This window comes from Neolamprologus multifasciatus, chromosome 3 (assembly GCF_963576455.1).
Source record: "Neolamprologus multifasciatus chromosome 3, fNeoMul1.2, whole genome shotgun sequence".
Classification (NCBI taxonomy): Eukaryota; Metazoa; Chordata; class Actinopteri; order Cichliformes; family Cichlidae; genus Neolamprologus; species Neolamprologus multifasciatus.
In genome coordinates, this window is record NC_140441.1 from 39231117 (window position 1) to 39250935 (window position 19819).

General features: G+C 38.5%; 1 protein-coding gene across 1 annotated transcript in view; it reads right to left on the reverse strand.

Moving 5' to 3' along the window:
- Window positions 1–2151: 2151 nt before the first annotated feature.
- Window positions 2152–19819, reverse strand: part of npy2rl (neuropeptide Y receptor Y2, like) — an 87200-nt gene continuing 69532 nt past the window's right edge. The window contains exons 4-6 of the mRNA XM_085145263.1: window positions 16456–16621; window positions 8792–8945; window positions 2152–8167 (exon numbers count right to left, since the gene is read on the reverse strand). Of these exons, the coding sequence (XP_085001389.1) occupies window positions 7583–8167; window positions 8792–8945; window positions 16456–16621 (905 nt within the window). The 3' untranslated portion in view covers window positions 2152–7582. The remainder of the gene's footprint in view (window positions 8168–8791; window positions 8946–16455; window positions 16622–19819) is intronic.

Below are 19819 nucleotides of genomic sequence, written 5' to 3' on the forward strand. Positions count from 1 at the left end.
AAAAATCACGGTTTTAGTAACGCAGTAATGCAGCGTTCCTACAGGAAAGTAACGGTAATCTAATTACCGTTTTTGCAATAGTAATCCCTTACTTTACTCGTTACTTGAAAAAAGTAATCGGATTACACGTTACTGCCCATCTCTGGTAAAGAAGAAGGGGCTTGGATTATCTCAGAAAATAAATGCAGTTTATGAACAATTTTTGGTACTTGTTTGTTCGAGGTTGCAAGATAACCTTGGAGATATAAAAAATTCTACTTTTGATGTATGTAAGTTCCAGTTTTTAGTTATAAAAGGACACAGACACACAGAAGGAGTCCAGAGGCACGTTTGTGCTTGAGAATAGTACATCTGTTGTTGGACACTGTTAAAGGCCAACAGTTTGTGCTTGGTTACAGTCGTTCACACAGTCAATATTTACACAGAGTTATAGAATATACAACATTACAGCCATGTTACAAAGCAGTTTACATTCATATTTGATAAAGGTCAAGCAGCATCTGTGGCCTTCTGTCACAAACTGGCACAATATAACCTGTAAGGAGCTAAATATCTGTTCAACTCTTTTCTTATAAGACAAGCAAACAAACAAACAGAAAAGACAGCCCATTTAATCACCAGAAGCATTTAAAGCAGAGGTTTATGAAAGTATTTCATTTTTAATTTGTTTAAATTTAACCTTTGAAACTCAGTGAAAGGGAAAAGTCATATAATTAATTTTTTTTTAAAGCAGTCCAAAAGAAAAATATTTTTCCCCAAGATAACAGTTAATGGAACAATAATGTTGGTAAAAAAAAAAAAAAAACACATTGAAGAAGTAAACCATGACTCCCGTGGTGAATTTTGTTTGAAGACATTATGTTCTAACAGAAAACTCCCTATTGGCAGGTTAAATCTATTCGTCTTATTTTTGGATTCATTTCAAAGGAATTTTTAAGCTATGGTACCATGGTATTTGCCACATCTACAGTTTTTTCCACTGATGTTTTTATTGTATTTTTTCATAGAAACAGTTGTGGAGACTTTGGACCATTTGAAAAACTAATAGACAGTGTTTAGAATTCATATGAGTCAAAAGACATACATCACATGAATTGAGAACTCTGAAGAAAATGGAAAGAATTGGAAACAATTGGCCCATCTCCTTTTGTATCTTTCTAGCAACGTTAATAACATCCAGGCTTACCTTTATTAAGATACTCTGTTTGGTCTTAGTTGGTCATTTGAGGAAGATAAATCAGAGTCCAATGCTGTAGCAGAAGAGTTCTTAGTGGACATGTAACTTTATTGGTCTAGACGCTGTTGTGGAATAACTAAGAGTTTTAAGAAATTTCATGAAGTTGTTGCAACAGTGATATCCTGCTAAATTACCACGCTCAAGTTCTGTGAACCCTTCAGAACAACTGATGAATGTTTTTAAAGGCAGACTGCATGGCTAGGTGCTTGCTTTTATACATATGTGAGCAATGGGACTGAATGAAACAGCTGATTTCATTGGGTAATGATGTAGGGGCAAGTTTTATTATTCTTCAGTTCATCTTTTAATGTTGTGTACTGGGAAATAAAGACAGATGCCCCTGTTTTGCTAAGGTATCAGAATAGGCCCAAGCTAGACCATGACACTGACCTGGAAATGTGTGTTTAGGTTCTCGATCATCCAAGTAATGCTAATCTTATGAGCTTAAATAAAGAATGCAGCTTAAAGAAGTCCAATTGCCTTCATTTTTCAAGATTCTAAGGTCTGAACTGAATAAGCAAAAGACAGATAGATGGCTAGATGGATGAGATATAGCTACATTTGTGGAATTTAAAAAATGTCTAGCTATAATTGGAAGATTTATATTGGGAGGATGCATAAGTCCATGTAAAATCTTCAGAAAATGATGCTTATTTCCTAATGGAATATACTGGTTAGCCATTTGTTTAAAATTTTCAACATGCTGAGTAATATATTGGAATCAGTGGGAGTTTCTTAGCTTTTCAATATATTTAACATTGTGAGGGTGTTGTTTAAACCCAACCTTTTAAAATGCCTCCAAAGGAGCGGTAAAGGTTGGTTGAAAATTTGAATAATGTGTTAACTTGAAAGTTACAATTACCAAACTTACAAAAATGAATACAATCACTGAGTTGTAAAAAGTGATTTATGGCTGCTTTTCTTCTTTTTGCGTTCCCTCTGCCTTACATATCAGTGCAACCCTAAAAGTATTCTGATAATAATAAATGCAAATTCTCTGTTCATAACCTTACCCAGTACAGTTTCCCAGTGGATTGCTCTGAGGATAATTTATTTTGTTGGGAAAACTGTAATTGAGCATTACTTTGGATCTTATGATGAAATGTAGTTGCATTTAGCCAATTGTTAGCACATGTTCTTACATATGTTGTTGAAAAACAAAACTAAGTGGACATAACTGAAACTTATTTCAGGCATCTAACCAAATGCCTCCTTGAAAAACACCCAATGACATTGAGATGAGGGAGCAGTTCACCAAAACAAAGATGTTTCGGGGTAGCACTCTGTGGACAAGAGTGGATGTTGATGTTTACACATAGCTCATTTGGGGATCTGGGGAATCTGAGCAAACCATGTATCTTCAACCTACCCTTCTGAAGCGCTTTATATGTCCGCGTAAGTATAATAGCAATGAAAATTCATCCCAACGACTTTAAGTCAGACCTCTGTCATTTAAATAAAGCACATTATGGTTAAAAATTGCTACTGTTTACAAAAATAATTCAATAATTCAGGTCAGGTTTTGTTAGTTTTGACACATAATTTTGCAGGCATAATTTTTTTGTATTTGCGTCTAAGCACTTAGACTTATCAAAATAAAACTGACATTTTTCATATACTTTTTGTCCATTTCTAGCTGCTTAATGCATGCATTCATAGGAGGAAAAGAGACAGACGAGGAGCTGAAACGAGGACAGAGAGAAATCGGTTCAGTGGGATGGAACAGAGGGATTGTGGGATTGCTGGTCGGGTGAAGCAGTGATGCAGCTCAGAGAGAAAGGATCCTCTAATCGAAGGATTTAAAGAGGCATAGATGTCAGGAACACCAAGACTCAGCCCCCCCCCCCCCCCCCCCCCCCCCCAAAAAAAAGAAGGAGCTTATCTGCAGTTTTTGAAACAGAATGAAATAGTGTCTACTTTTGATTAGTTTTCTTTCACATCTCTATCTCTGATATGTATTCACCTTGTGCAGGTCGTTTTTCAATCAGCCAGCTGCACCAAATTGGTATGTTGATGAAGCTCCTGCCAGGGGAAACCTAAGAGTTGGAATTACAATTGGGCAATTAAATTTTAGACTCTTAAAGAAACAACCGTTGGTAATAACAATTTGAACTAAGGAACTAATTAGTTCATAATTAACAGAAAATTAAGAGCAAACATTATGTGTGGAAACATACGAAATGTTGATATTACTTGTGGGAAATATTCCTACCTTCCAAAAATAGTAAGTTTAGCCTTTTATTTATGTTACTTAACCCAGACCAGAAACACATTGATTCTTTTCTACAACAAGCTCTCAAGGCACATAGTGGGATATCTAAGGGCAAGAGAAAAGGGATAGTGCAAGACTGGATCAGCATGAGGGATGTGCTCATTATGCTTATTTATGCTTATTCATTATTTAGACATATCTTACTAACACTAAGCCCACCATATTAGGTCAACAGAAGCAGACCACCTGATTTGAATGTTGTCAATATAACAGGTGGCCATTATAAGTTGTCATATGTATTGCCAGTAGTTGATTTCCCATTGAGAATACAAAGCATGCATGGTTACGGGATGTTTTTTTTAACTTAAACTTGGTAGTAGTTGGTAGGTGGTTTGGATTGGGGTCACATCACGTTCACACCATAAATGAACCGCTAAGGAGTTCTTTTGAAACCGTACTAAGTTAAAGTTTTCAACTCCATAAGTTAATTGCGAAGATTTTTTTTACTAAACCTTACCAAGAAGTTTAAAGGTTTTAACTTGTTTCAAAAGGTGCAACCTTTATGGTAAAGGTGTGCGGTCTACATTCCCGTAGAAACTGTGCTTCAAGTCCTGCTTTTCATAATTTCCTTACTACTTGGGAAGTGCTGAGTGTACACAGACAAGCTAGCATCTTCTGTGCAAACCACAGATAACCATTGTAATTTGCTAGGAACCAATGCCAAATGAGTTTTTTTGATGGAACACCAAATACATACATCAGGGAACCCAAATTTTTCCCATGTGACCCCAAGGGGGGCTCATCCAAAGGACTGTCTGATTGAGGCCCAAAGATATTTTTAACTACCTGCTCTTCCCAACTGTTTCATCTTGCTGGAGGAACTTCCTTTCTATTCCTATGGAATAGGTCTTTGAAGGAAGGCACTGAAGCAGTTGACTGAATGAAGAGAAGATTTTTAACCATTAAAGTATATTATTTTAATCATGTTCAATTATATTTCAATTGTTTTGGAAAAAACACCCTGCTACTTTCTACCTGGATAGAAGACAAATATGTCAGAAATAGATGGATGGTTACCAGATTCTGTGGAACTTTTGAACAACAACAGTTGAGTTTTAGGGAACTTAGCTGTGTGACCTGAATGGATGCCAGTACATAAGGAGCAGAGAGAGGAAACAGGGCCGACTGCAGTAAACAATTTGTTTGGCAGTTTGGTGGGTCAAAGGAAGTCGAGTGGGACAAAGCATTGCAAGCAGTTCACTGGCATTTGGATGAAAGGACATTATCATTGCAGTCCATTCATTTTCTGACTTTATTGCGTATGCTTCTGCCCTTGGTTTTAATCAGTTGCAATTCTTTTTAGCTCATTTTGACTCCAGCAATGACAATTGTGTTGAACACTCTTTTGAAATCATGATGATTTTTTTCATGATTTTCCATGTGTTTGTTTGAACAGATGTTTAGAAAAAGCAATCTATTGCAGCTTAACTGGGTTCACTTAAGTGAAATTTTATTTATATTCCACCAGTGGAACCACAGTCTTCTCAAGATGCTCATTTTAAGCATGGAATATTAAAGACCACCACCAGCAGACCAAGCTGTGGGTCTCCATTTTCCAACAATTTCCAGGTGGCTGAGATCAGTGTTTACTTCCAGTCAGACTGAAAACCAATGCTTGAAATGTTCAATGTAAAAAGATGTGGATTAGTTGTTCCTAGGATTTGGGAATTCTTGGGTTTAACCCTATTTAGGAAGGCCTGAACAAAGGTTAATGTTGTTGGAGCCTTTTGAATTACAGTGAACTCAGTCTGCTGACAGCTCTGGATATTTTGGCTCTATGATGAATCGCAAGGACAGGTCAGGTGCTTGTTGATAGCATAGAGGCATAATGTCTATCTAGGGAGTTGATGCAGGATTGGGTAGGCCAGCCTCTGCCTCTTGGAATGATGTAGCCCTATTCCCAATGGTGCAGTAACACCAAACTCAAGGTGAATTGTGACCTCACAAACAAAAGCTAGAGTGTAATGGAGTGCTAGAAAGAAGTTACTGTAACATCAGTAAGTAAGATATCAGGAGGTTCTATGACTTTGCTCACTTAAAGCCCATTTTATGTTTTGTCTTCATATAAAAGAGAAGTTGAATCATTTAGCTCTGGTTTGTCCTTCATCAGGCTAATCCAGAGTCTATGGGGCAATCTCAGCTGTAAGGCTTTCAAATTTGTAATTTGAATTTAATTTGAAAACTTTTTTAAATGTACAGATGTGGTACCTCTTGGTGAGGTTTCATGTGACTTTATGGTGAACACAGCATTACATTTAGCCTAAGCCACCATTTGGTTGAAGTTTTGTAGTTTTGTTTGGTTGGAATCCAAAGCTACATAATCTAAGTAGATACAGGGTAAATTTGGTAAATGATTTCAATTTTCATTTCCAGAAGCTTCCATCTTTTTTAATGTCTGTGGACTGGAACTCATCCCAGATGGCATGACTTCAAGGTCTAGCTAGAGTCTGCAAAGGAGGACTTTGTGAGAACAGAAAGACAGGGAGGGTTCAGTTAGCTGATTTGTGCACAGAAATGTGAATTAATAGACTGCTAGTCATGACTCACAGACTGCCGTAAGACTGTGTTTGGAAGGGTTGACAAGATTTCTCACAAAACATTCAGTGGCGCTATGAACTCAGGAATCAAAATCATATTTTAAGAGTATAAGTGACAAGATGAGCTTCTTTTAAAAAGGAAATTCTTGGTGGAGGGCAAACGTAGTGCCCTAAATCCATGTAAAAGTCTATGAATAAACTATTCACTTGTGGAAGTTATTTGGAATTCAAAGCATCCATTAAAGTTATTGAAAAATGGCATATCTACCTAATGAGTTTTGCTTTAATGTAGCTAATCATACTTTAATGATATTTCTTCCATCTGTAATTGAGTTTCAATAAAAAGACTTGGTAGACTGAGCAAAGATGAATAAAATAAGATTAATATTAGAAGCGTAAAATAACGACCTGGTCTTTGTGTCTGTGTAACTGGAAAACTTGCAATGTGATAAATTTACGGCTTCAGTAAGGTGCTAAAGTGATCAAAGAAAAGGAAGTAAATCACTCAAGTTTTCATTTTATTCAAACATTCGTGTGTTAGCTTGAAAGTAGGGATCCTTTCTCTGATGTTTCTTTCTAAATTGGATACAGTTCATTTGAAATACCTTTGTTTTTTACGTTGCCTCATTATCCCACATTTAACTCTTGTCTTTTTGTCCTACTGATCCCTTTATCACAGTTCGGCCCTTGTCTCCGATTCCCTTGCTCTCTATTCTCCGCCAATTAAAAAAAAAAAAAAAGAACAACAAAGCATCTCACTTCTAATATGAATAATTTGACCACATCTACTTCTTGCGCACCTCTGTGTTTTCTATTTTGCACTCCTCCAATCTGGCTTATTTCCAGATAATCCACAGCAAATGCACATTTTTCACAACAGTGTCTGAAATTTCTCAAGCTTGCATCATGCATCCAAATTGTATTCCCCCCCAGCTTTTCTTTTAATCGATTTAACAGTGGCCTAGAAATTCACAAGCTTTCTGTAAGAGCACATTTGTAAGCCACTGTAAATTATATTTTTGAGTTACATGTTTCATCTGTGGATTGAAGATGGAGAAAAAGCCCTGTGCTGACTAGATTTTAAAGTCCATTTCTTTTGGTCATTTTTTATTTTTTGTCCATAAAAATGTGCCTACTTAATCTGTTCTCCATACAGGCCTGCCCGCTTTTTTTAAGTGTCACAGATCCTTCAAACACAATTTCACCCTCAAAGCACGTCTTTACAGTGTGGAAATTTTCCATCACAGCAAGGTCATGTCCTCAGAAAGATGCAGTTTCAGTTGTTTAAGAAGACTTTGAGTCATTCAGCAGCTCTTCATCGTTTCTACTGTCATTCTTCCTCTTCTAATCCCCAATCATCCCCGCCTTCTCCTCTATATTTGGTCTCTTTAATCCCTCCCATTGGCTCCCTCTCACTCGTGCCGTTTCTATTTTCTCACACATCTTTAGGTCTTCTTTTCTTCTGTCTCCATGTGCAATATTCTTTTCCTTCCTTTCTCTTCCATGTCTTCCTCTCCTCCATCCCTCCTCGGCATCTCACACATCAGTGGCGTTGAGGCATGTAGACACCACATCCTGCGTTTCAAGGACTATCTTCTTCGCCCTTCTGCCTCCCCCTCCTGCCCCTCCCCCAGCGGGGTGAATGCTGTCCAGTCGGCCGCCCCTTTCCCTCTCGCCGCCACTGCGACATTTAAAGACAGCGAGAAAGGCAGCGCGGTAGTTGCGGTTCATCCAGCCGTAAAGTAGCGGGTTTGCAAAGGTGGAGCACATGGCAATCACGTGGAAGACGGTGTAGAGCAGGCGGAAGTCCCGCATGTCCAGCACCGCGCTGTCAATATCGGTGGCCAGCTGGAAGGCGTGGAAGGGAAGCCAGCTCACGGCAAACACCACCACCATGGTCACCAGCATCTTGGTGGTTTTGCGGCGCCGGCGGTGGCGTTCGGAGGCGACGCTGCTGTTGACACCACTCTCTGCTGGACTGACATGACCACGCAATTTGGACCAGATGCGGGCGTAGGCAAAGGAGATGATGGACAGGGGGAGGAAATACTGCAGGATAAGCATGGAGATGCTGTAGATGGTGCCATCTGTGTTTGTCCCGGGCCATTTCTCCATACATGCCTATGACAGAGGACAGAATGGGATGTTTGGTTGAGTTTAGTCTGTGTTACATGAAGGTACACTTTAAATACCATGGTTAATATCCCACAGGTCACTGGATTTAATGTTAGCCACATGGTTAAAAAGGCAAGAAGAAGATGCTAGAAGATGTTACACTACATTACAGTTTTTCTGCGCAACGTTTTTTTTTCTTTTCCCTTTGGGTATTCCCAATAGATGAGAAGTCCATACAAAATGGCAAGACAATGTTTGCTCCAATCCAAAGGTAATCAAGATTATGTGATATATGATCAAAAGCTTTAGAAAAGTTACTAAAAAAAAGGATTTTTTCCATTGGATTCTTTTGGCGACTAGATCAGAATTTTGACATAGTTTACATTTGATTGCAGTGACCGGAGAGGCTGGGATTATGAACAACAGGAATAAGGAGGGAAACAAGAGTTTGGAGAGGAACGGATGTAAGGAAAGAAGAAAAGAAGGATGAGATGAAAGAGGAGGCAACGTGAGGGATGTGAGCAGCACCAGGAAGATCAAAGGGAAAGAATGAGGAGGGAAGTGAGGGGACCGATCTGTACAAACATTTGATTCAGAAACATGGTGTTGTAGGTGTGTGACTGCATATACCTGTATGGTATGTCCGGGCTCCAGTGTGAAAGAGCCGTACTCTCTGAAGATGGCAAGAGGGCTAGCCAGGATGGCACTCAGCACCCATGTCAATGCTATCACTGTAAAACACACGTCCTTACGCATCCTGGTCTCCAGGTGGTACACGATACACCTGAAATGCAAATTGGTGCATACCAAATATTTATATAAACTTGAAGTGTTCACATGAGGCGCACTTTATCGTTTTGTCAGGTCAGGACACAGAAAACCACTGATATTATATCAGTTTCCTGATTTTTAGATAGCATTAGTTATTACCAGGAAGTTTTGTCACACTTTATTCAGAAAACTTTAATTTTCAGGGGGAACATTTGTAGCTATTTTTTACAAGTTTTTAAAATCTGACAGTAACCTTCTGCATTCAAAAGTTGATCAATTCTCACAATATCCCCAGCACAGCAGCCCCAAACGACGACAGAGTCTCCGATGTATTTTACAGATGGCTGTAGACACTGACTGCTGCTCCTAACCTCCTCTGTTTTATAAAGATGATTTGAACCAAATCAAATCAAATCAATTTATTTATATAGCACTATTCACAGGATAAAAACCACAAAGTTCTTCACAGTAATATAAAACAGAAATACATTAAATACATTAATAATAAAACACAGCACAAATCTAATTAAAGGCAAATCTAAATAAATGAGTCTTAAGTTGCTTTTTAAAAGAATAAATACAATCAAGGCAACGTAATAATGTAGGGAGAGCATTCCACAACCTGGGGGCCACCGCTCTAAAAGATCTATCTCCTCTGGTCTTAAAACGAGTTCGTGGGACTACCAACAGCCTTTGATTAGAAGATCTCAGGCTGCGAGAGGGAGCGTGGGGTTCTAAAAGATCAGAAATGTAAGCAGGGGCATCACAATTCAAAGCTTTAAAAGTCAGTACCAAGATTTTGAAATGAATTCTAAAATGTACTGGAAGCCAGTGTAATGAACGTAACACTGGTGTAATGTGCTCTCTTTTCCGTGTCTTAGTTAAAAGCCTGGAGACTAACTGGAGACGGTCAAGATTCCTTTTGCTCAAACAAAGAAAAAGGCTGTTACAATAATCTAAGCGAGAAGAAATAAAATTATGAATAACCATTTCTAACTCAGACTTAGACAGCAAAGTTCGCAGTTTGGAGATGTTTCTTAGCTGAAAAAGGCAGTTCCTAATTAACTGGCGAGAGTGTTGTTCTAGGGACATGGCAGAATCAAACATCACACCAAGGTACCTGAGGCTCAGGTGAACAGATGAGCCAAGAGAACCAAGATGCTGTTTGATTAGAGATATCTGGTTGTCGGGGGCAATAATTAATGTTTCTGACTTCTCAGAGTTCAACTGTAAGTAGTTGTCACCAAGCCACTGTTCAATGGAAGCTAAACATTTAATTAAAGAGGACAGTTTATGGACCAAAAGCTTCAAATTCAGAATCATCACTCCATGAGACCTGTTGCCAGTAATTTTCAGTCATTTTTTTATGTAATTTGGCATACCTCAGCTTTGTTCTTTCCCTTTTTCCCTTCCTCACAATAAACGAACAGTAGATGGATCAGCTGAAAGGCCAAATGGATCTCTCAGGCCTTTTGTCAGGTCTTTGGTGGATTTTCCCCATTTCTGAATTAATCAGTACATTTACACAAACCTTTCATGGATTGAAGGACCATGAAAAGAGGCCACAATAAATTGATTAGAAATATAAAAGATGGATTTAATCGCACCATAATGTCACCCATTAGTCAGTAAAGTCTCATTTTGAAGCTGGCCAAAGTGCAAAACCCAAGATAGAAAATTATGCAGCGACACTGCTCAGATAGAACGACGTCATCGTATAGCAATAAACACTTTTTGTGTGGTTGACACACGGGTTGGGGACACCGGTCCATGTCCCCAACCCCCGGGACATGGACCGGTACGGGTCCTTGAGTCGTTTGGTACCGGGCCACGGGAGTCGAGACTCGGGTGTGAAATTTATGGTTTTCAGGGTTTTTATCGTTATGTTTTTGATCTTCTTTATCGTTAACTCGGTTTCCCTGGGTCTTTTCCCGTGTGTTAAAAATATATATATTTTTTTGGTACCGGTTCTATTTTGTTGTATTTATCCGCGACACCTTAAAGACCGGTCCCTGAAAATATTGTCGGACATAAACCGGTCCGTGGCGCAACAGAGGTTGGGGACCGCTGATATTAGAGGACACTTAAAATGAAACCCCACAAAAGTGAGCATATATGTGAGTTTCGAAGTCATGCTGACTGTAATGTACAATCTGCGTAAACAAAGATGACAAAAAAAATTCTCAGCAGGCTCATCTAGCAAGTAGCTAAAACACGCAACACCAACCCTAAACTGGGTGCATTGTTTGTGCAGTTTTTTTGTAGGCCAAGATCAAGTCCTTCTTTACAGACAGAATCAAAGCTGCAAATCTTTCAGTTTGTGGTCAAATCAGCAACACTCATGAACATAAAAAACACCCAACAAGCCAGCAGTGAAGGCCACTCACCAATTAATGTAAGCCGCATTGCAAAAAACTCATATTTCCAACTGTGTTTGTTTTGCTGGTTACAACTGAGGCTCTTTTCTAATCTGCTGAATATGGAGAAGAAACTCTTAACACTTAAGAAAAAACTTGAGGATAAAAAAATGAAACTCATTACTCTGACGCTCAAGTTTCTTGATCAAGCCTGCAGTGAGCACAGTGGTTTCACATACTCAGCACAAGTCTAATGGGTCTCTGTGGTGATTTTGGCAGCCATCTGTTTATTGCTGCCCAGATTAAATTAAAAAAAAAAAAATCTGGTAAAACTTATTTTAGCTTTTACAATCCCCGCTGATAGAGAAAACAAAAACAGGGTGTAACATGAAATCATTATGGATGAAGTTTACAGCTGAGGCATCCTGACACTGATGTTTTGTTTGGGCTTTGTGCTTTGGCACATTCAGCATGAAACATAATGAAAGTTACATTAAAGCACATCACATTTAATTAAGTTTAATTAAATAATGCTGAAGCACAGCGCATAAACTCAGAAATTTATCTTTGAACAATACTACATTAATTTACAAGGTGAGTTAGTTTTAACTAAAGAAGGACGCCAGAAACATTTGTACTTTTAGCAAATTTAACACCATTATTCATACAACCTTTAAATAAAGTTGGTCTAGTTGGTCACCATCCACCATGTAGAGGAAACGTTTTCTTTAACCCTTTAAGACCTACCATAGAACCAAGTCCGCCAGAGTTATCTTTATATTTTTACATTTCAAGTTGCTCCCAAGTATACATCAATACAACCATTATAGCCCAAACTTTAATATTATGTATGCATTAAGTCTATAATAACTACATTAATTGCAACAAACTGAAATAAACTACAAAAAATTAAAAATCGTTTTTTGTTTTTGTTTGTTTTTTTTGTTTTTTTTACATATATTTGTAGTTAAAGAAATTAAAGAGGTTTGTCCCTCAAAACTGTAAATACAAAAAAGTTGCACAAAATAGTTTCTAACAACAGGAAATTTATTTTGAGTGTCTTCATAGTTTTATTTTGAGATACACCAATTTTTATATACTGCTGGAAAAACGAAAATAAATATTATACTGCAAATTTGCAAAAAACCCCAAAAAAACAGCATTTGCATCAAAATAAACTATTTCCAGCAGTGCAATTTGAGTTCTAAGCATCCCAGAAACTATTCAGACAAGCATGAAGTCAAGCATGAAACACCAGTACAGGCTTATAAGGTCCCGAAGGTAAAAAAAAAAAAGACTACATTTTCTGCGAAAAATAACGTCACTTCCGGTTTCGGCCAGGTGATGGTGGACATGCTATAGTTCGCGCTGACGTCTATTCCAACATAGGAAGTGTTACAAACAGCTGATCGGATCGGCAAAGCGTGTTTCTGGAATATTATCTTTTTGTTGCTGCAAATGCTTTTTATGCAGTTTTTGCAAAGCTATATGTGGAAGGAAACTGTGACTTAGGACAAGCTGATGGCATAAAATGTTAAGTACAACTCCTCCGGTTTCATATGCAAAAGGATTATTGTGCTAGCTTACGTGGTTGCAGTGCTACCGGAATTTAAAAATAGTTACGCAAAACTGAGTGTACCCGCTCCGACCGGTTTTGAAGGGTTATGGTAGCTATTTCCTGACATATGTATACATATTGTTACTGAGGTGGAGGCTCATAGTCAAAGTTTGAAATAATGAGGTCAGAGTATGTACAAGTACTCCCTTATATGGTCATCTTAAGCGCACAAGGGGGCAGCCAATCACAGGTAACCTGGCTTTAAGCAAACTAGTCTTGTTTCGTACAGAAGATGAACTGAGGAGCTGCTAAGAGCTGCCAGGCCAAGTGTTTGATAAATCATGTAAAGCTACTCTTGCAGCTTGAATCTTTGCTAACAGGACCATAGGGCTGTAGCAGTAGAGCATTGTTTTAAAGCAATATCATATTCAAATCAGAAGAGTGGACACTAAAGTGTATCAAACAAGTCTGTAGACCGACTAAATGAGGTTGATTTGACTCTCTTGATGTTTTCTCAAAAAAACAAAACAAAACAAAAAAAACAACAAAGTGCACAGATGCTTGGATCTTGAAAAGTAATCTTTTGTAAATTTGTTTGTCAGGAACCATCTGCCCAAAAACAAATAAGCAAAGGAAAGTCTGCTTTACATGCAGAGGACAGATTCGTTCGTCTGTTTGCAATCTTTGGACAGGTGGGGAAGAGAAAATAAGCATAATGGCCTGTAGCCTGTAGATACTGATGACAGCCACAGGAACATCCTAACATGTGTATACATATACACCACCACGTATAGCAAGATTGGTGCCACAGTTGCTCTTAATTAACAAGTGTTGGCCATTACCAAAAATAAATAAATCTATATTATAGTTTTATATGTCTGTAATGGTTTATCCACCAGTGCATGCAAGCAACATTTCAGTGCTTAACTCTTTACAGCCAATGATTTCATGGTTCGGGGTTTAAAGAGTTAAAAGCCAGTCTGCAGGCTCACAGAGGTTAAAATGAATAATCTCTTGTTCATTCTAAAGTCACTGCATCAATGCACTTAACACCTACACTCCAACTGCCAAAACAGCAGGCAACCAAAGTCTAGTTGTCCCGCCAGCGGTGCAGTGGCGGCATGACAGAGTCAGAGAATCGTCACTGTAATCCTCTTTTCTCAGGGCCAGGTGTATTACGGTGGAAATGGATTTTAGATTTGTCATTAATATGACGTCAGCTCACAGCAAGAAGGTGGAAATCTGCAGGGGAGCACAAACTGATTTCATTTTCACAAAAGATCTGAGAAACGTCATGTAGAAAACAGGAAATGTGAAGTTAATTGATTACGATGGCCATCAGAGCATGGTAATCTAGCTGTATCCTTTCCCTGAGAATAAGGGGCAGTCAGCGTGCAACAATAATAATCTCCAGCTACATACGTCTGTATATATAGAGTATTGGTGGGGTTATTTCATTTCCACCCCATTCACTTCTGAACGTTACCTCCAAATGAGGTGTATCTCGCTGTGGATGTTATATAACTTTTCATTCACGGGGATGATACTGCACTCTGTTTCAACCATTTGAAATGTAGTTCAGAGTGATTAAAAACAACAGCCCAAGATTTTCTAATTGGCAGTAAACCCAAAGTGCAAAGAATGTTATTAATTTTGAGGATACTTAGTCATAAAGTACATTGATGTTCTTTGTTAAGTTTGACAGGTTTTATTTCTGTTTGCAGTATTTTATAAGGATTTAAATTCTTTTTGTGCTTGAAAACATTTGTTTCCAAAAGATTCCAAATTTCTTCTCTGCAAGTATTGAAAAGAACCTTTTGACAAACATAAGAAAGCAACGGAAGAGCTGCTTTTGCCGAGCTGTGGATGAACTCCAACTCTTTGTTCTGTGCTGCAGCCTTGGTGAGTTCTGCGTAGGATTACATGAACCAGTTCTCATTGTTCAGGGTCTCGTTGGAGTGGCCCTCCAGTTCACAGAAGATGAACTCTGCAAGAGAACAAAGACCGCCTTCGCAGCTGCAGTCCAGGACGGTGGAGTTGGAGTTCATCTGAACATGCGAAGCAGCTGAAGAAAACTGAATCTCCAAGATAAGGAAGTAATCTGGACAATGGGGAAAACAGGAACACGGTGCCATTCTAACACATGAAAAAGAATGGCTTAAATGAGGCATCAAACCTACTTGTGTGGAGGTGGATCTACTGACTAACCCAGGGGTCATCAACCTTTAACACCCAAAGAGCCATTTGGACGCGATTTCCACGCAAAAGAAAACACTGGGAGCCGCAAATACTTTTTGACATCTAAAATGAAGATAACACTGCATATATTGGGTTTTTTTTTTACCTTTATGCTTTGTGTGAACAACTAAGGCATGTTGCTTAAATCCATGAAGTGTTACAGAGAAAATTACATTTTACTTATGTAATTAACACATTTTGAACTCTTAAAGAAATCTAACGAAAGGAAAGACACCCAGCTGAACTAAAATGATCCAGCAAACAACACTGTTGTGAGCCGCCACCCTTATATCGCCTTTGGGCTTTTGGAGCCTTGACCTGACTTTTAAAAAAAATAATTGGAAAAAAAGCACTATGCTGCTAAAAAAAAAAAGAAAAATAGATATTTGCAAAATTCAGCCTAAATATGTATTTTACCTGGTTAATGTGTGTGGCGGGACGTGGTATGCAGTGCTGCTGCAGGAGAGGCGGACGCACCTGAGCATCATGCAAACATCGTCGGGTCTGCCGTGATATGTTTACAATGGGACTTCTGCTCCTGAACCTCTGCGCACAGCATCTGCAAATCGGGGCTGTACGAAGTCACTTTCATCTTTACGCAGGACTGTAAGCTGTCATCTGTGAGGCATGAGCGGTGTTTGTTTTTAACATAGTTCACGGTGGAGCTGCTGACATAATGTGGATCCGAAGATCCATAATTCGCTTACCTGGGGTTGAAAGTCTCGATAAATGCACGGCGTTTCGGCGGGTATATCGGCTTCCGCAAGTGTGACGCTTATTTTGAACGATTAAAAAAAATAATAGAATATAATTTTATTTTTATATTTCAATATGACAATAATCTTCCAATTTAGAACTACAAGTTAAAAAAAAGAGCTAACATAAATAAAATACACTTCAGCTAATTACTTAAAAATATATTTATTTTTATTTTCCCAAACCACGCAGAGCCGCACTAAAAGGACAAAAGAGCCGCATGCGGCTCTGGAGCCGCAGGTTGCCGACCCCTGGACTAACCAGTACCAGTACTATGAATACCTATGGACTTTATGGATACCTACAGTACAGTAGGTATCCATAAAGTCAAACGAAGCATATAAGTATAGATTGAAAATCTGTTTACTGTCATGTCAGACCATACAAAGTAGAAAAAAAACTCTCTTTGACTTCTTCCTTTTGTTTGATGTACTTGCCTGTTTCCAACATTATGAACTGTCATCAATTGTCCACAGATACCCAAACCACAGATAATAGTGATATAAACACAATTAGAATCCAATGTGCTCGTCTCTGGTTATGAAGCAGGTGAAACAGGTAGCTCACCAGGAAGATCGCGAACACAGATTACATGTTCTTTAAGTGTCACTCACCTGTGGCGGTCCAGTGCGATGACGTTGAGCGTCACAGTGGAGACATGCACAGTGAGCCCCTGGGCGTAGGGCAGCAGGAAGCATAGGGTGCTACCGAATTTCCACTCACCCTGCAGGGTGTAGACGAGGGTGAAGGGGAGGCACAGAGTGTTGACCAACAGGTCGGCTGGAGATAGACAAAAAGAAACATGTTTGGCTGTAAACATTCTCATGAATACATAACAGATAACTTCCACTAAACTAAGTTATACAAATACAACTTATGTTACTGTCTGTGTGCCAGGACGCACTGGAGGCAAAAGTTAAGCAAGTGTGTGCATTTTGCCTTCCTTGGACTTACTCTTGATAAAGTTGGATAGTTTAGCATGCTTTTAGCATGTTTAGCAGCATTCAGTGTCTTAAGTTGTGGAATTTCATTGGGCATTGTCTGTTGGGCATATGGAGTCTTTTTTTCATTATCGCTATCGCAGGGCATTGCTATACAGGTAAAAAAGTTTCTGTTGACCGAATACTCACCCTAAAAATTGAACGCAGTGTTACCATTTAACTCATAAAGGCACAAATATAGTATGATTACTTCCCTTACTATCTTTGCCATTTTATGTTTGTGTTTTTATGTATATGAAGAAGAACATTGCTTTCCTCTTTTGTCTGCTTCTCATCACAAACACATTAAACTCGTTCTATTTCTGAGGTTAATTTTCTCTGAAATTGCTGCAGAAATTCTACACCACCCACTAAACTATCTCCCTGTGTATCTTCTCCACCATCATAGATAATTAACCGGGCATCCAGCATTGACTGTCTCAGCTGTTTTTTTGAGGTTTTTTTGTGTTGTTTAAAGAAGACACACTTGCCCTGCAACAAGTGGGCAAAGGATAGATGAAAAGAAAAGGGGAAAAACACATGAGCTAGAGCATGCACCCACGATCATATATAAAAGAAAATTCCCCTCTCGCCCCTGCGGATGGTCTATCCTTCAAGCTCGGGTCCTCTACCAGAGGCCTGGGAGCTTGAGGGTCCTGCGCAGTATCTTAGCTGTTCCTAGGACTGCGCTCGTCTGGACCGAGACCTCCAATGTTGTTCCTGGGATCTGCTGGAGCCACTCACCTAGCTTGGGAGTCACCGCACCTAGTGCTCTGACTACCACTGGGACCACTGTTACCATCAACCTCTACATCTTCTCAAGCTCTTCTCTGAGCCCTCGGTATTTCTCAAGCTTTTCATGTTCCTTCTTCCTGATGTTGCTGTCATTTGGAACTGCTACATCTATCACTACAGGTGTTTTCTTCTATGAGCTGTTGTCCTGACTCGCCCTTGCCATAGCATGTGTGTTGTACCTTGTCAATCTCTAGCTGTGAGCAGTCCCTTCTTCTGGATGTTTGAACACTGAGCTAATAATTGTTTCGCCATCAATGTGGATGTTGGCTCTTGAAGATTCCATAGGTCCCTCATCCTATTCATGTAACACCTTCCGTTATTTGCGTAGTAGTATTCCAACAATGCCCTGTTTTCGTCTCTTGCCCACCGATGCCTTCTTGTTCCAGTAACCCATTTCTCATCAGGGTGACCTGGTTCCTCAACACCTGACCCAGACCTTGCTGATCAAGGCTTCATATTCATCTCTCTCACTCAGGTCTGCGGTAGGTTTGCTTAGCATGGGGGATCTAGCCTTTAGGACCCTTACTGGATACAGATGCCCCAGGCGGGAATCGAATCGAAAGTGCGCAGTCTTTGACCTACCACATTTCGAAAAAGGTTCAGGCCAAGGTTTTGCATTTCATGCCTGCTTTCTTCTCATTAGCAATTTACTAGAAAACCCCATGAATACCAATGAAAATACTTCAATTAATAAAATCTTCTTTTAAAGAATTTAAAAGAGTAAAAGTAAAAGTTATTTTACTGCTATGGGAATATTAACTGAAGAGTCTAGACTGAATTGGCATGTCAAAGGGTCAAAGTCTGCCCATGGCTTTACAAAGTCTAAGAGGTGCAGTGAAGACATAAAATACTATTTTTTAATAAAATGCCCCTTTATTCCTTTTTGTGATGATTTAAGTCGTATTACACAGAAGTGACAATGTTTGGAAAGTTGAAACTGTCTCTAGAGCTAGACAAACTGAAGTATTAAGACAAAAAATGCATATTAATTATTATTGTTTTCAAAAGATTTTTTAAATTTACTGTTTTACAAAACAACAACAACAAAAAACCCACATGAACACCTAGGATATCTTGGCTTCAGCTTTTTCCGAGTGTTTCATCTGTCCTGTCCTTGTCCAAGTTCTCAAAATGTAGTCATTATCCCAAATACAGAAAAAAAATTGAAGGGTTGTTGTTTAATGCAGTGGTTTTATTTGTGATCCTGACTATACACAATACTTGTGTAACACTGAGATCAGCTTTCTTTTCTTTTTCTTTTTTCACTCAAACACAATGCAGGCAGGAAATTTAAAACATCCGCTCATTCCATTAAAGATGCCACAATTTTTCAGTGTTACAGTTGACGTGAGCCCAACTGTTGCTTATGATGCTTATGATAACATCCAGTTTGTTACACATAAAGCCCTCTTTATGTAACATTTAGCCAAAATATTGACTTCAGACTACACCCAACTCAGACGAATGGTTCCACAAGCTTAAAAATGACTAGCAGGTGGAACAATTACATAACTGGGTCCAAAGTGTCAAGAAAGAAAGAAAGAAAGACAAAGAAAGAAAGAAAGAAAGACAAAGAAAGAAAGAAAGACAAAGAAAGAAAGAAAGAAAGAAAGACAAAGAAAGAAAGAAAGAAAGAAAGACAAAGAAAGAAAGACAAAGAAAGAAAGACAAAGAAAGACAAAGAAAGACAAAGAAAGAAAGAAAGACAAAGAAAGAAAGAAAGACAAAGAAAGAAAGACAAAGAAAGACAAAGAAAGACAAAGAAAGAAAGACAAAGAAAGAAAGAAAGACAAACAAAGAAAGACAAAGAAAGACAAACAAAGAAAGACAGACTAAGAAAGAAAGACAGAAAGAAAGACAAAGAAAGAAAGACAAAGAAAGACAAAGAAAGAAAGAAAGACAAAGAAAGACAAAGAAAGACAAAGAAAGACAGAAAGAAAGACAAAGAAAGAAAGACAAAGAAAGAAAGAAAGAAAGACAAAGAAAGACAAAGAAAGAAAGACAAAGAAAGACAAAGAAAGACAAAGAAAGAAAGACAAAGAAAGACAAAGAAAGAAAGAAAGAAAGAAAGACAAAGAAAGAAAGAAAGAAAGACAAAGAAAGAAAGAAAGAAAGAAAGAAAGACAAAGAAAGAAAGACAAAGAAAGACAAAGAAAGAAAGAAAGACAAAGAAAGAAAGACAAAGAAAGACAAAGAAAGAAAG